General features: G+C 35.7%; 1 protein-coding gene across 1 annotated transcript in view; it reads right to left on the reverse strand.

Moving 5' to 3' along the window:
• The window catches only part of CCDC39 (coiled-coil domain containing 39), a 44,065-nt gene that overhangs the window by 7,687 nt on the left and 21,398 nt on the right, over positions 1-14,980 (reverse strand). Inside the window, exons 12-14 of the mRNA XM_038583459.1 lie at positions 12,638-12,775; positions 10,369-10,577; positions 1,501-1,624 (exon numbers count right to left, since the gene is read on the reverse strand). Coding sequence (XP_038439387.1) covers positions 1,501-1,624; positions 10,369-10,577; positions 12,638-12,775 — 471 coding nt within the window. The remainder of the gene's footprint in view (positions 1-1,500; positions 1,625-10,368; positions 10,578-12,637; positions 12,776-14,980) is intronic.

Genomic DNA, 14,980 nt, shown 5'->3' on the forward strand with positions numbered 1-14,980 from the left:
AATGTATACCTTCTCTCCTAGATTAGAAAGGAACAAATTTTCATTTATACCTTTCTGTCAGCATTTTAAAGCATTTTCTAGTAATCTCATTTTCTAATACTTCCATTAAATTGTGGTCAGAACTGGACTGTGTCCTTATAAAGACCACATAAGACACACTAAGTCTAGTTACAAAGTTTAATTTTTACACATCTGGCACATGTGAATGGAGTATTGAGAGTAAAACATTTAAATATGCCATATAATGAAAAATGGAATAACGTGGCAAGCTGAGGACCCTGAAGAGGATAGAAAATGAAGAGTAGCATTAGGAAATTGGGAAGGTAACTGATCGCCTCTATTCCTCTTACATCCCCCTTATGCTGACATTTATCCAGCAACTTCGCTATTAACAGAAGGCATACTCTTACTTATAAAATTTGCCTGTACTCCTGAGAAGTGGATGCATCATCTTCATCACAGCATTAACAGTAACAACAAACATTTACTGAGGGCTCATTTTGTTCTAGACAGTGTTTGAGGATTTTACATATATTTCTTCACTTCTCACAACAAAAGTAATAATATCTTCATTTTGCAAGTAAAACTAAGTCCTCCAAAGGATTAAATAACATTCATGGTCACCTACTTGGTCAGGGATAGAACCAAGATATGGACAAAGAGAAACTGGAATTGCAACATCTACCTTCCCAACACTGATCAGCCTAGAGCCTATCACCTCTCAGGGACCTTCAAAACCTGAGAGGAGAAAAGTCTCATCAGTAATAGGCAGAAGCCTGAGGTAGTACAGACTGATGAGTTACAAGAGCAGTCTGAGAGCTGGGACTCCTTTCTCCTGTAGGTTAGTATGGTCTAGGGTGTAGCCATATGGGAGGATGGCTATAGTGAAGTAAAGACTTGAGCTTTACATGTTGAACGGGCTGTCAACATGACACTAAAGGCACACATTGTGACAGCAGGTCTTAGGGTAAAATCTATTCTGAACCTTGAATAAAGAGGGAAAGTGATATGATACAAATGATAGCAAAAAAAAAAAGTATCAAAGAGCAATCCAGACTTCTCTTTGACCTCACAGACTTGAGATGTATAAAAATAATAGTTTCAGGGGGCGCCTGGGTACTTCAGCCGGTGGGTAATTCCACCGGTTAGGTGCCTAAATTTCAGCTCAGGTCATGACCTCAGAGTTGTGAGATTGAGCCCAGATTCAGCTCCATGATCAGCCTGGAGTCACCCTGAGATTTTCTCCCTTACCCTTTTCCCCTCGCCTCACTCATGTCCTGTTGCACCCACTCATTCTCTAATAAATAAATCTTCTAGAAATAGTAATAATAGCTTCAGTACCTCCACCTGACAACTAATATTTTATGGACCTAATCTAGTATGGTAGCTACAAGAGTGCTGTGAAATTTAAGGTTGCATGGGGAAAAAAAAAAGCCATTTGGTTGTTAAAGAGCAGACCAAAAAGATACTTTATCACAACTATGAATCAATTAAGATTACCTTTATCACATAATAGGCCTGTGTTTTCTCCTCTTCTCCTTCAGGAGGCAGCATAACAACAGTAAGAATTTCATATCTATTCTTCAGCTTATCAATTTTACTTAGCCTCTCATGGAACTCAGCACTAATATAGAGAAAAAAAAATACTGAAAAACAACATGCTTTTTTTAAACTATACTTGTCTTATATAAGACATTTTGATGACTACTGAATTCAAACAGGTTAAATATGTTCACTTTTAAATTTCACAATTAGTGGGAAGGGTCTCAGGTTTCTCCCTATTTGAAAACTAAGAAGTTAGGCTGCCATAGTTTCATGGATATTGGCAGAAGACATGATTCCTACGTCAGAGAAAAAGGACTTTGCCATTCATGGCACACCAAGTAGCATAAGCCTCCTGCTTGCAGAACTCTCAAAGTCCCATGCAAGTGAAGAAGGGCTCAAATGGATGTTACACACACCCTAGGTTTACATCACAGCTGAGGAGCCTCAAGTTTAGGTAATTCAAATATTTCTAGAATATTTGGGAACTAAGCAAATATATTCAATACTTAGAGGATACCACCTCTAGCTTCTGAGGCTATATACTATCCGAACATCTTTTAAAAGATAGTTTAATGGAAATTAAAACCACAATATATTACCTCACAGCCTTAGGGTAACTACTAAAAAAGAAAAACAAAGCAGTGGCAGGGTGCCTGGGTGGCTCGGTTAAGCTGCTGGTCTTTTTTTTCATTGTACATTTCTTTTTTTATGGTATATTTTTTTATTGGAGTTTGATTTGCCACCATATAGTATAACACCCAGTGCTCATCCTGTCAAGTGCCCCCCTCAGTGCCCATCACACAGTCACCCCAACCCCCCACCCACCTCCCCTTCCACTACCCCTTGTTCGTTTCCCAGAGTTAGGAGTCTCTCATTTTCTGGCTCCCTCTCTGATATTTCCCACTCATTTTCTCTCCTTTCCCCTATAATCCCTTTACTATTTTTTATATTCCCAGTATGACTGAAACCATATAATAATTGTCCTTCTCTGATTGACTTACTTCACTCAGCATAATACCCTCCAGTTCCATCCACGTTGAAGCAAATGGTGGGTATTTGTCATTTCTAATGGCTGAGTAATATTCCATTGTATATATAGATCACATCTTTATCCATTCATCTGTTGATGGACATTGAGGATACTTCCACAGTTTGGCTATTGTGGACCTTGCTGCTATAAACAATGGGATGCAAGGCTGCTGGTTCTTGATTCAAGTCATGATCTGCTCCATGTTCAGCAAGGGAGTCTGCTCGAGATTCTTTTTCCCTCTGTCCCTCCCCCCACCAGTTCACTCTTTCTCTCTAAAATAAGTCTTGGGCAGCCCCAGTGGCCCAGCAGTTTAGCGCTGCCTTTGGCCCAAGGTGTGATCCTGGAGACCCAGGATCAAGTCCCGTGTTGGGCTCCCTGCATGGATCCTGCTTCTCCCTCTGCTGTGTCTCTGCCTCTCTCTCTCTCTCTCTGTGTGTCTGTCATGAATAAATAAAATCTTTTTTAAAAATGAAAAAAATAAAAATAAAAAATGTGGAGAAACTGGAACACTTGTGCACTATTTGTGGAAATGTAACATGATGCAACCGCTAAGGAAAACAGTATGGTAGTTCCTCAAAAAATTACAAATAAAAGTACCATATGATCAAGCAATCCCAGTTAGCCAAAAAAAACTGAAAGCAGGTACTTCAAGAAATCTCTGCACCCCAATGTTCATAGCACCATTATTCATAATAGCCAAGAGATAAAGCAATCCCAACATCCATGGATAGATGAATGGATACACTACATGTGGTATATACATGCAATGGAAAATTATTCAGCTTTAAAAGGAAATTGAATCACATGCTACATAGGTGAACCGGAGGACACTGTGCTAAGTGGAATAAGCCAGTCACAAAAGACAAATACTACACGATTCCACCTACATCAAGTATCTAAAGCAGTCAAATTCATACAGACAGAAAGAATGGTGTTACCAAGGGCTGGAGGAAGGAAAAAATGGAAGGTTAGTGTTTAGAGGGTATAGAGTTTCAATTTCAGAAAATGAAAAAGTTTTGGATATCTATTGCACAACAATGTGAATACACTTAACATTATTGAACTGTACACTTAAAATGATTAATATGGTAAATTTTATATTATGTGTTTTTTTACCAAAAAATTTAAAAGGACTCCAGGATGGGATAGTTAGTGCCTTTCCTTGCAAGACATACAGAAATATGAGAAATACATGAAGAACTGTGTCCCACAATTTCGAATCTGCTGATTATTTTTTCCTTTTATTTTGGTAAATTCATATTTTATGAACCCTTTAAAATTTATTTTATAATAATGCTAATTATGCTAATATATGTATGGCAACATGAAGAGTGACTCATTTGCCTACTACCACCTTATGAAAGCATACTGTCCAACCATGGTGAAAAGAAATCTTTAACCTACCAGCATTCCCACTCCTAAAAAAAATTGGTGGTAAAATATATTAACAGAAGTTATGGTTTTCTTTATTTTTAAGTATTATGTTGTATAATCAAAAAATATTTAGTCAACCTTTATATGACTGTAAAAGACAAGGCCTGTTGGTCTTCCAGCTTAATGTGGATTGACTACAAGTATATCTCTCCTCCTTCCTAAAATTGAAAAGAATAAAAAGAAAAAAAAAGCACAGCTCTGGGAAAAAGACAGTCACAATTTTGTCATGAATTCATGAAAAAATGGGAAACAAATGGGATATGATTGATGGGGGGGTGGAGGGAGATACAGACAAAGATTATTAATGCAGAAATAAGAGCCATGTTTCACAAAAAAAAAAAGTCTAGAGAAAATTCAAATCCAGAAATAAGAAATAAAAAGACCAAAAGTGATATCTGAGGTGAGTAATGAATGGACTGTCTAAATATCTGGGCCACTCTCCTCAATCCCTCAAATTTTAGGGAAATGTTGGCAGGAATTATTTGTGCTTCAGTGATACCCGCCCCCCCGCCCCCCATTATCAGAATTCCTAGTATTGTTATGTTGGAGCTAGAGAGAAAAGTAAAAAAGAGCATGGTGATTCCAGGCCCCCCCCAAAAGTGGGGTTAATAAAAAAGTTCCATCCATGAAGAAAATAAAGTCTTTATCATCCAAAATAAACTCCTTATGCTCATTAAGGGACAAATTAACCCAGTGCCCACAGGCAGCCCTCCCAATTAGGAGAGACCAGCTGGAAAAAACGATCTACCTAATTGCAGAAGAAACCATACCAGCTGCTATATCAATCACCATGATTATTATTTAAACATTTGTTATTAAATAACAGAAAGCCGAGGACTATCAAACATACTGGAAAGTTAACAGCATGAATGAAAAGAACAAAGTGAGCAACCACACGACATACTAAGACAAATAATGCAAGGGACAGAAGAGAACTTCCAAAGTATTTTAGTATCTCTAAAAGATGAGAGGATATTGATCCCAAACTATCCATAAACAAGAATGGGCTGCTATGAAAAGACCAATGAAGGAACAAGAGTCATTACAGTTTCCCCCTTTTTAATTTAATAGTAGTAAATAAGAAAGAATCAGTGATCTAGAGAAAGAGAGAAAGGGGGGCAGAGAATGGAAAGGAGGCAGAAAGGAAGAGAACAGGGAAAGAATGAGAATATCTTAAAAAGTGAAATAGAACAGAAACTTTAAAATGAGAGTGAAGTGAAGAAATCCAGAAGACAAACCAACATCCACTAAAATGAGCAACAAATGCAGAAAATAGAGGGCGGTGAGAGAAAAAAATTAAAGAACTAATAGGAAAAAAATTTCCCTAACCTAAAGAAAAACTTGACTGAAATAATTAACAGAGCTCACCAAGAGCTCTTGTTTCTTTCAAACAAGAAAAATGAAAACCAAAAACCAAAAATCCAAAAAAACCACCCAGAACAAAGAGAAATTCTGAAACCCTAAGGATAAAGAGTGTCCCAAAGCTTTTCAAACAATAAACAAAAACCAGGTTCCCTACAAAATAAAATGAATTAGTCTGAATCAGACCTTTCATAAATAACTCTGTCATGTATAAGAATATGAAACAAGGAGCAACGCCTGGGTGGCTCAGCAGTTGAGAGTCTGCCTTTTTCTCCAGTTGTGATCCTGAGGTCTCAGGATCGAGGCCCGCGTGGGGCTCCCTCTGCCTCTCTGTGTCTCTCATGAATAAATAAATAAAATCTTAAAAAAAAAAAAAACAACACGAAACAATGCTTTCAAAGTTCAACTCTAATTCAAATATGAACAGAGTAAGTATGTGTTAAACATGTAAAAACTCAGGGTACCTGGTTAGCTCAGTCAGTGAGCATCAGCCTTCGGCTCAGGTTGTGATCCTAGCTCCTGGGATGGAGCCTGAGTTAGGTTCCCTGTTCAGTGGAGAGCCTGCTTCTCCCTCTCCCAGTGCCGCTCCCCACCACTCATGCACATACTCTCTCAAATAAATAAAATCTTTTTTTAAAAAATAAAAATAATAAAATAAGGGCAGCCCCGGTGGTGCAGTGGTTTGGCACCACCTGCAGCCCAGGGCGTGATCCTGGAGACCCTGGATCGAGTCCCACGTCGGGCTCTCTGCATGGAGCCTGCTTCTCCCTCTGCCTGTGTCTCTGCCTCTCTCTCTCTCTCTCTCTCTGTCTCTATGAATAAATAAATAAAATATTTTAAAAATAATAATAATAAACATGCAAGGACTCAGAAATTTCAGAAACCATCAATTCTGGAAAAAAAAAAAATTCAGATCCTACTCCAGAGAAATGAAATGGGAATCCAAGAAAAAAAGATGACACCGTATACATGAAACAATATTAAACCAAAAACAAAGGAAACATACAGCTAAGTTGAATTATTGTTGGCAATTGACTATATAGTTTAATGTAAGCTATGAGAAAGGAGTTCTTTAAAAACAGAGACTTAATAGGGCAGCCCTGGTGGCGCAGCCGTTCAGCACCACCTGCGCTAGGTGGGATCCAGTCCCGAGTCCCTCGGGCTCGCTGCATGGGGCCTGCTTCTCCCTCTGCCTGTGTCTCTGCCTCTATGAATAAATACATTTTTAAAAAATCTTAAAAAAAAATAGAGACCTAATATTAAAAACAGTAAATAACAACCTGAAACTATAATTAGTGGTTTCAATAATACTTGAAAGATGGAGAAAGAAAATGTAGCAGTAAAAGATGCTAAAAGTCTTATCTTTTAATAAGATAAGGAAAAAAATCATAGGAGCTAATTAATCCTCAGTATTCTCAGAAAAATAGGAAAATTAAAATTTCTTTTGAATTTAAGAATAACCAACAAAAAAATAATTAAAATTAGAAGTTTATATTCCAAATAATAAAAGAGGAAAGAAGGGAAAAGCAAATTCAATAAAACCAATGAAAGCCAGGAAAGACAGAAAGAATATGATTCATTTCTAGGTATTTATCCAAGAGAAAAGAAAGCATATGTTCATACCAAGAACACATATGTTCATAACAGCTTTATCTGCATAGCCAAAAACCAAAAACAATTAAAATGTTCATCAACAGGTAAATATATGCATAAATTGGGATAGATATATGCAATGGAATATTATTACTCAGTGATGAAAACCTGGGGTCAACAAACCATCCTGCCTGCTACCTGTTTTCGTACGTCCCATGAGCAAAGAATGCCGCTTACCTTATTTTAAAGATTTTAATTATTTATTTGAGAGATAGAGAGCATGAGAAAGAGAGAGAGCAAAAGCAGGGGGTAGAGGTAGAGAGAACCAGACTCCCTGCCAAGCAGGGGGCCCGATGTGGGACTCAATCCTAGGACCCTGGGATCATGACCTGAGCTGAAGGCAGACACTTAACCAACTGAGCCACCCACGTGTCCACCATTTACATTTTTTTTCACCATTTACATTTTTAAATGTAAAATCAATTTTTAAAAAGTCAAGAGGAACATTACATTTCATGAAAAATGAAAATGCTATGAAATTCGGGGCACCTGGCTGGCTCAGGTGGCTCCATTAGGAGCCTGCTTCTCCCTCTACCTGTGTGTGTGTGTGTCTCTCTCTCTCTCTGTGTCTCTCATGAATAAATAAATAAAATCTAAAAAAAAAAAAAAAAAAAAAAGAAGAAGCTAACATCTAAATAAACTCACAAAAATAGAAGGAAAAAATAGTAAATGTGAGAGCAGGAATTAATAAAGTAGAAAATTGAGGCACCTGAGTGGCTCAGTCAGTTAGGCATCAGACTCTTGGTTTCAACTCAGGTCATGATCTCAGGGTTGTGAGTGAAGCCCCGCATCAGGCTCTGGGCTTGGCAGGGAATCTGCTTGAGATTCTTCCCCCTTCCTCTCCCTCTGCTTCTCCCCTAGCTCATGCGTTCTCTCTCAAATAAATAAATAAAATATTTAAAAATAATAAAAAATAAATAAATAATAATAATAATAATAAATAATAAAATAGAAAAGTGGATTCACAATAGGAAAAAAATCAACAAGCATTGCTTCTTTTCAAAGAGGAATAAAATTCATTAACTACTGGTGAGATTTAACCCACCTAAAAAAAGAGAAGTCACAAATAACCAATATCAGGAATGAAAAGCTACAAATACTACAGCTATTAAACAAATAACCAAATGATACTGTGAAGAACTTTATGGCAATAACTTTGAAAATTTAGAAATGGAAATTTTTTCCTAGGAAAAATATAATTTACTAAAACTGATTAAAGAAGAAATACAATTGTATTTCTGTATTGTCCTATCACTAATAAGTAAATTGAACCAACAGTTGAAAATCTTCAAAAAAAGTCCAGGCCTTCAAGGGCTTTATGAGTGAAATCTTTGAAAATTCAAGAAAGATGTAATTCTAGGGATGTCTGGATGGCTCAGCAGTTGAGCATCTGCCTTCAGCTAGAGTGTGATCCTGGAGTCCCTGACCGAGTCCCACATCGGGCTCCTGCAGGGAGCCTGCTTCTCCTGTCTCTACCTCTCTCTCTGTCTCTCTCTGTGTGTCTCTCATGACTAAATAAATAAAAATCTTTAAAAAAAAAAATCCAGTTCTACTCTTTTGCAAACTTATCCAGACTATAGAAAAATTAAAAAACACACAAAATCATTCTATGAAAGCTGACATAACCTTAGTAAACTATAATTTGACAAGGGTAACACAGAAAGGAAGTTTATAACCATAGATGGGACAATTGTATACAAATATCATCAAACAAAATGTAGATATATACAAAATGTAATATGTGACAGACAAGTTTTGATTATTCTAGGAATGTAATGTTATTTTAACTTTGAAAAATCAATCTATATATTTAACTATATTAACAGACTAGAAGGATCTACATCATATCAACGAACACAGAAAAAGCATCCAACAAAAGGCCATTCCTGATGAGACAAATTAAAATGACCTCTTAGAAAGAATGAAAATAGATGGGCACTCCTTTGATATTATAAAGGGTATTTCAAAGAAATCTGCAACTCATATTTAACGATAAAATGAATCCCTTCAATATCAGGCACAGGACAAGGGGACCTGCAATCATCACTGCTAGTCAGCACTGACCTGGAGGTCAGATAACAAGGACAGTGAAGCAATAGAAAGAAAAGTTATAAAGGCTGAAAAAAAAGGAGGCACAAAACTGTTATTTGTAAATGATGTGAATGAAATACCTAGAAATTAGAATCTATAGATAACTGTCAGAATTAGTAAGAGTTGAAGCAAAGTTGTTGGATTCTTAATATATAGAAATCAACTGTATTTCTATAATGCCAGCAACAAACCAAAGATGGAATTATTTATGTTTTTTTAAAGATGTTATTTATTTATTCATGAGAGACACACACACCCAGAGAGAGAGAGAGAGAGAGAGAGAGAGAGAGAGAGGCAGAGACAAAAGCAGAGGGAGAAGCAGGCTCCATGCAGGGAGCCCGACATGGGACTCAATCCCAGGTCTCCAGGATCACGTCCAGGGCCAAAGGCAGGCGCTAAACCACTGAGCCACCTGGGCATCCCCAAGATGGAATGATTTAAAAGGAGATAACAGGGATCCCTGGGTAGCTCAGCGGTTTAGCGCCTGCCTTTGGCCCAGGGCGTGATCCTGGAGACCCGGGATCGAGTCCCACATCAGCTCCCGGCATGGATCCTGCTTCTCTCTTCTCCTGTGTCTCTGCCTCTCTCTCTGTACGTCTATCATAAATAAATTAAATAAATAAATAAATAATAAATAAATAAGAAAGGACATAACATTGACAAAAACATTTAAAAAGTAGCATGTAGGGGCGCCTGTGTAGCTTAATCAGTTGAGCACCTGACTCTTGATTTCAGCTCAAGTCACAATCTCAGGGTCCTGGGATCAAGCCCAGCATCAGGCTCTGCACTGAGCTTGGAGCCTGCTTGAGATTCTCCCTCTCCCTCTCTCTCTCCCTCCCCGCCGTCACACTTTCTCTCTCTCTCAAATAATTAATTAATTTAATTAAATAAAAAGTAGCATGTACCTAGGAATAAATCTTTTTTATAAAAGATATGCAAAACTTCTAGGGAAAAATTGTGTTAATAAATGCAGCTATTAAGTATCCATGTTATTGAACTCTTACCACAAAACATACACAAAAATCAGTTCCAAGGGAATTACTGATCTCATTATTAAAGGGATAATCTAAAGGATTAAGAGTTAGCCAAAGGAAAGAGGGAGGGAAAAGCATAGGTTCATGACTAAAATGTATATTATATATTAGAAGCCTTTTCAAACAACTAAGAAAAAGATGAACCTCCAGTCAATTCTTCTGACATCACCCTTATATTTTCAAAAATTTTTAGCAGTATATTAAAACTCGAATTATTACCTTAAGTTCTGTCGTTCTTGATCAATATATCTTATTTGTGATGCAAGCATTGTTTTATGAACCTTAATTTCTTCCATTCGTTCTTCCATAGCTGTGTGTAATTGCTGTTTTCTTTTTTCCAGAGAAAGTACTTCTTCTGCCTTACTGTGAAGCATTTCTCGAGTACGTTTAACTTCAAGTTTTAAAAGATTGTCTTCTATCATCAAATCCTATCAAGGTAACAAAATTGTCAGATGCTAAAATAATTACTGTTACACCCATTTTATTACCACAAAAGTCAAACTTGAAAATATAACTATCCTTAATTTGACCACTGACCAAGATAAGTAGGATTAAATTTAGATTGCTCTGAATGAGGACTTTCGGTTCCTTTACTTTTTAAGAAAAGATTTTTTTTTTTTTAAGAAAAGATTTTATTCCAAGTTTTATTATAATTCAATTTGAAATTTAAGGTTTACTAAAAAGAAGGAAAGAAAGAAGAATTTATTCCCCAAATTGAAACTTAAAAGTCAGGAAATGTATAAAGTTCTATGGATGAATATTTTTTATATTCTAAACTAAATCTCACAAAATAACATATAAATAATTTTTTTCTAAGTCATGGATAGAGTACTGATACAAGAGTACACAAATAGATCAATTTTCAGAATAGAAAGCCCAGAAACAAATACTCCAGAACATAAGACTTTATTATTTCAAAATGTAGCTTTTCAATTGGAGAAAAGATTAGATCCCTACATCTCAAATGTACTAAAAACAAATTCCAGATGAATGAAAAACTTAACGTAAGATAAAACCAATGCAGTAACCGAAATAGTAAACATTTGTTTGATTTTTACTATGACACAGGAGTTTCTAAGCATAAAAATTACGCAGGGAAAAAATATTTGATGTTAAAATTTTTTTTTCATGTCAAAAAAATGAACAAAAATTTTAAATGTAAATGGAAAAATATTGACAATATTTATGACACTTGTTATTTTTATGTATGAAGGTCTTTTGCAATTAAAAAACATAAACCTCCTGATGGAAATATGGGCTAAGATAATAAACCAGAAATCCAAAAGAGAAAGATTACAGAATATAACGTAATAGAAAAAAATGTTTTAAACACTGGTTTGAGGGAGAGCGCATGCATGAGTGGCAGTAGGGAGGGGAGAGCAGAGGGAGAGGGAGAGAGAGAATCTCATGTGGGGCTTGATCCCACAACCCTAAGCCAAAACCAAACGCTGGACGCTTAACCCACAGAGCCACCCAGGCACCCCTAAACATTTTTATTTAAACATAAATATTTGACATTTTATGTTCAACTGTAAAATGTTTTCACGTGTCACCAACTTAAAAACTATTCCATCAAATTGACAACAATTTTATAAATTATAATATCCAACCTTCCAGGTGGTAAAATAGAATGCTCACACATTGCTGGTGGGAGTATCAAATGAACCCTCCAGCAGACAATTTGGCTTAAAAATAGTATAGGGTCACCTGGGTGGGTCAGTCAACTTAGCCCTGGACTCCTGATTTTGGCTCAGGTCATGATTTCAGGGTCATGAGATCAAGCCCGATATGGGGCTCCCTGCTTAGCACAGAGCTGCTTTCCCCTCAAGCAGCTCCTCTCTCTCTCTCAAATAAGTAAAATTAAAAAAAAAAAGGGGGGGGGGATAGTTCAAGACCTGAAAATATTCATTCTTTTTGGGCCATAATTATACAGTTAGAAATTTTTCCTAACTCATTAAATAACTATACAATGATATAAGAAAATTGGCCATATGCATGGTATATGGTGGTACTATTTTTTTTAAGTGGTCTCCACACCCAATGTGGGGCTCAAATTCATAACCTTGAGAACAAGAGTCACAAGCTCCACCGACTGAGCCAGCCAGGTGTCCCTGATAGTACTATTTAGAATAATCAAACATTGAAAATAAATACATATCCAAAAAACAGGAGATGGTTAAACAAATTATGGTAACTTCATGTAATAAATTATAAGAAGCCTTTAAAAATAATTTATAAAGAGTATTTAATGTTTAGAGATATACATGGAGATGGATATAGATTTTAAATTTTTGAAAATAATATATATAAAGCCAATTTTCTTCAAAAGACTAGAAGGCAATAATATAACTTTAACACATTATCTTCTATATGGTGATTCTAGTAACTTTATTTTCTTCTTTATAATTAGTATGTTTTTATAATTTTCTATAATTAGCATTAAATTATGTGATTTTTAATATCATATGCACATATGATTTTACGGTACCTGTTTCAAAGCTTTGGTTTTATTAAGTTCTTTCTCTGATCTGTCATTGAAAAGGTTTAGTTCATTTACTTTGGTCATGAGGAACTGTTTTTCATCACAATTTTTACTATTTGACTTCTTAATAAAATAAAGATCATTCTATAAAAGGGGAAGAGAGGTACATAAATACACATTTTAAAAGAACATTAAATAAATCTTACATTAAATTATATGCTCCATTGAATATTTATAATAATTGGTTTTTAAATCTCACTCTTCATGCACTAATGTTTCTAATATAATACATGTGGATAATCACATAGAAACATTTTCATTTTTATCACCTACTGATTTTTTGGATTTGGTTTGGGTTCAATAATTCCAGGAAATATTATGTATGGCTTGATCTGAATTATTGGGTGATTGGCATTTATGGGGAGAAATATGAGGAAGAAGCCAAGCATTGGTTCAGTGCACAGCTCACCTTCTGAAGTTCATGATTTGATTCAACCCAAGCCACAGAAAGAAAAAACCCTCACATTCTAAAAAAGTGTAGGGACTTGGTTAACAGTGCAAACTCTAGAATCAGATGGCCTTCATTACACATCAGTCATCTGACCCTGCTGGGCAGCCTACCATTCCTCAGTTTCCTCTTTTCTAAAATGGAGATAACATACCTACCTCCCTGGACTGCTGTGAGGATTAAAGATGTTACTGTCAAAGAGTATGTACAACAGTGTTTGACACATAGAAGTGTCATGTATTCTTACTATTAATTACATGTATAATCACATATTGCTAGAGAGAAAAATGCTAGAAAAGATCTAATTCCATCAAATGCTTTTGTGTTACACATACCCAGATATCAGTCTCCTGCTCACCCAAGACAAGGTTTATGCTTATAGTCCCCTCTGGGTACCAAAAGCAAAAACTTTCTAGTTCCAAGACCTAGTTCTGTCCCTTTCTCGCTTTTACCCTCTTTTTCTCTCTCCCTCCCTCCTATCTCTGTCTCATTGCCTGTATTTCTCTAAGGTATCAAGACCTAAGATAGTAGCAAGACAGTAAGAAGAGGAATTTTTTTTGTATGAAGATGTGATTTCACAAAATTAACTTTTAGAATGAAAAAATTTTAATTTCAGGTGATTTTCAACCAGAAGGAATTAGCTTCTATTATGCAAAACAGAAGATGAAATGGTATGAGAGAAGTAATTCAGAATGACTTCACAATCTCATGCTACTATTGAGAAAAGAAAACCTTCATTAGAAGATTAAGTAGCTTTTATATCTTTAAAACTTCACATGCATTTCTTTTAATTCATTTATCTCTCTGTTAAATCCAGAGTTGGGATAGGCATTAGTACTAATCAACTGTACAATGGACAGAGCGCCAGAGTAGTTAGAAGGCAGAACACTAGAACCATTCCCACACAGCAAAACAGACACACAATTCATGCCAGGGTCAAGAAACACACTTGGATACAAACATCATCCTCGGATCATTCTGTAGCATTAATATTCTCCTCATAGTCAATGTAATTAAAATAATACTATTTATTGAATACCTCCTAAAAGCACTGCACTAAAATATACATTGCTTCTAATTCTTTCAAACATCCTGAAATAACATCAAATCTTTTCTTTCCTTTACCAGACGAGTTAACTTGGGCTCAGAAAAGTTAAAGTAATAGTACTGATACAACCTTGATATTTAAAACCAGTTGTTTCTGATTCCAAAACATGTGTTCTTTTCCACAAAGCTAAGGAAATAGTTTTTAAAAATTTCATCAGGCTACAGACTACTCCAAACCCAAATTTTATCATCTTTAAATTTAAAAAAAAATTAATTTTAAAAAGTAAGAGCTCCCTTTAACCTTTATAGTCCTAAAGGAATTCAGGGCAATTATCCTTATAACCACTAGAGGACACTCATCACAAGCCTTTCAAACTGTAAATGACACTTAAATCCTTTGGGATTCTCATCCCTTTCAGGTCCAAGATCTCAGTTCCTCACTCTTACTCTCCAGCTAAACTTTAACACAGGTTTTATACTACATAGGTACCCCTAACATAGGTTTTATATGACTATAAGCATTAAAACACTGAAAGATGAGAACATTTTCACCGTATTAACAAAATTAAGCTATTCAAAACACTGTAACCAAGTAAATATATGAATAACAGTAATAAAAAAAAAAAAACAGTAATAGATGGCCCATAAAGGTCATTTCAAAGATAAAGGGCAATCAAGTTATTCTGGCAAAAACATAATAAAAAATGGAATTTATCAATGTGTTAAATCATGTAGTATTTAAGAGTATTTTGAAGTCGTATGGACCAGGGATCAAAACCTAGCTCTCTGTACTA

The sequence above is a fragment of the Canis lupus genome, chromosome 34 (assembly GCF_011100685.1).
Source record: "Canis lupus familiaris isolate Mischka breed German Shepherd chromosome 34, alternate assembly UU_Cfam_GSD_1.0, whole genome shotgun sequence".
Classification (NCBI taxonomy): domain Eukaryota; kingdom Metazoa; phylum Chordata; class Mammalia; order Carnivora; family Canidae; genus Canis; species Canis lupus.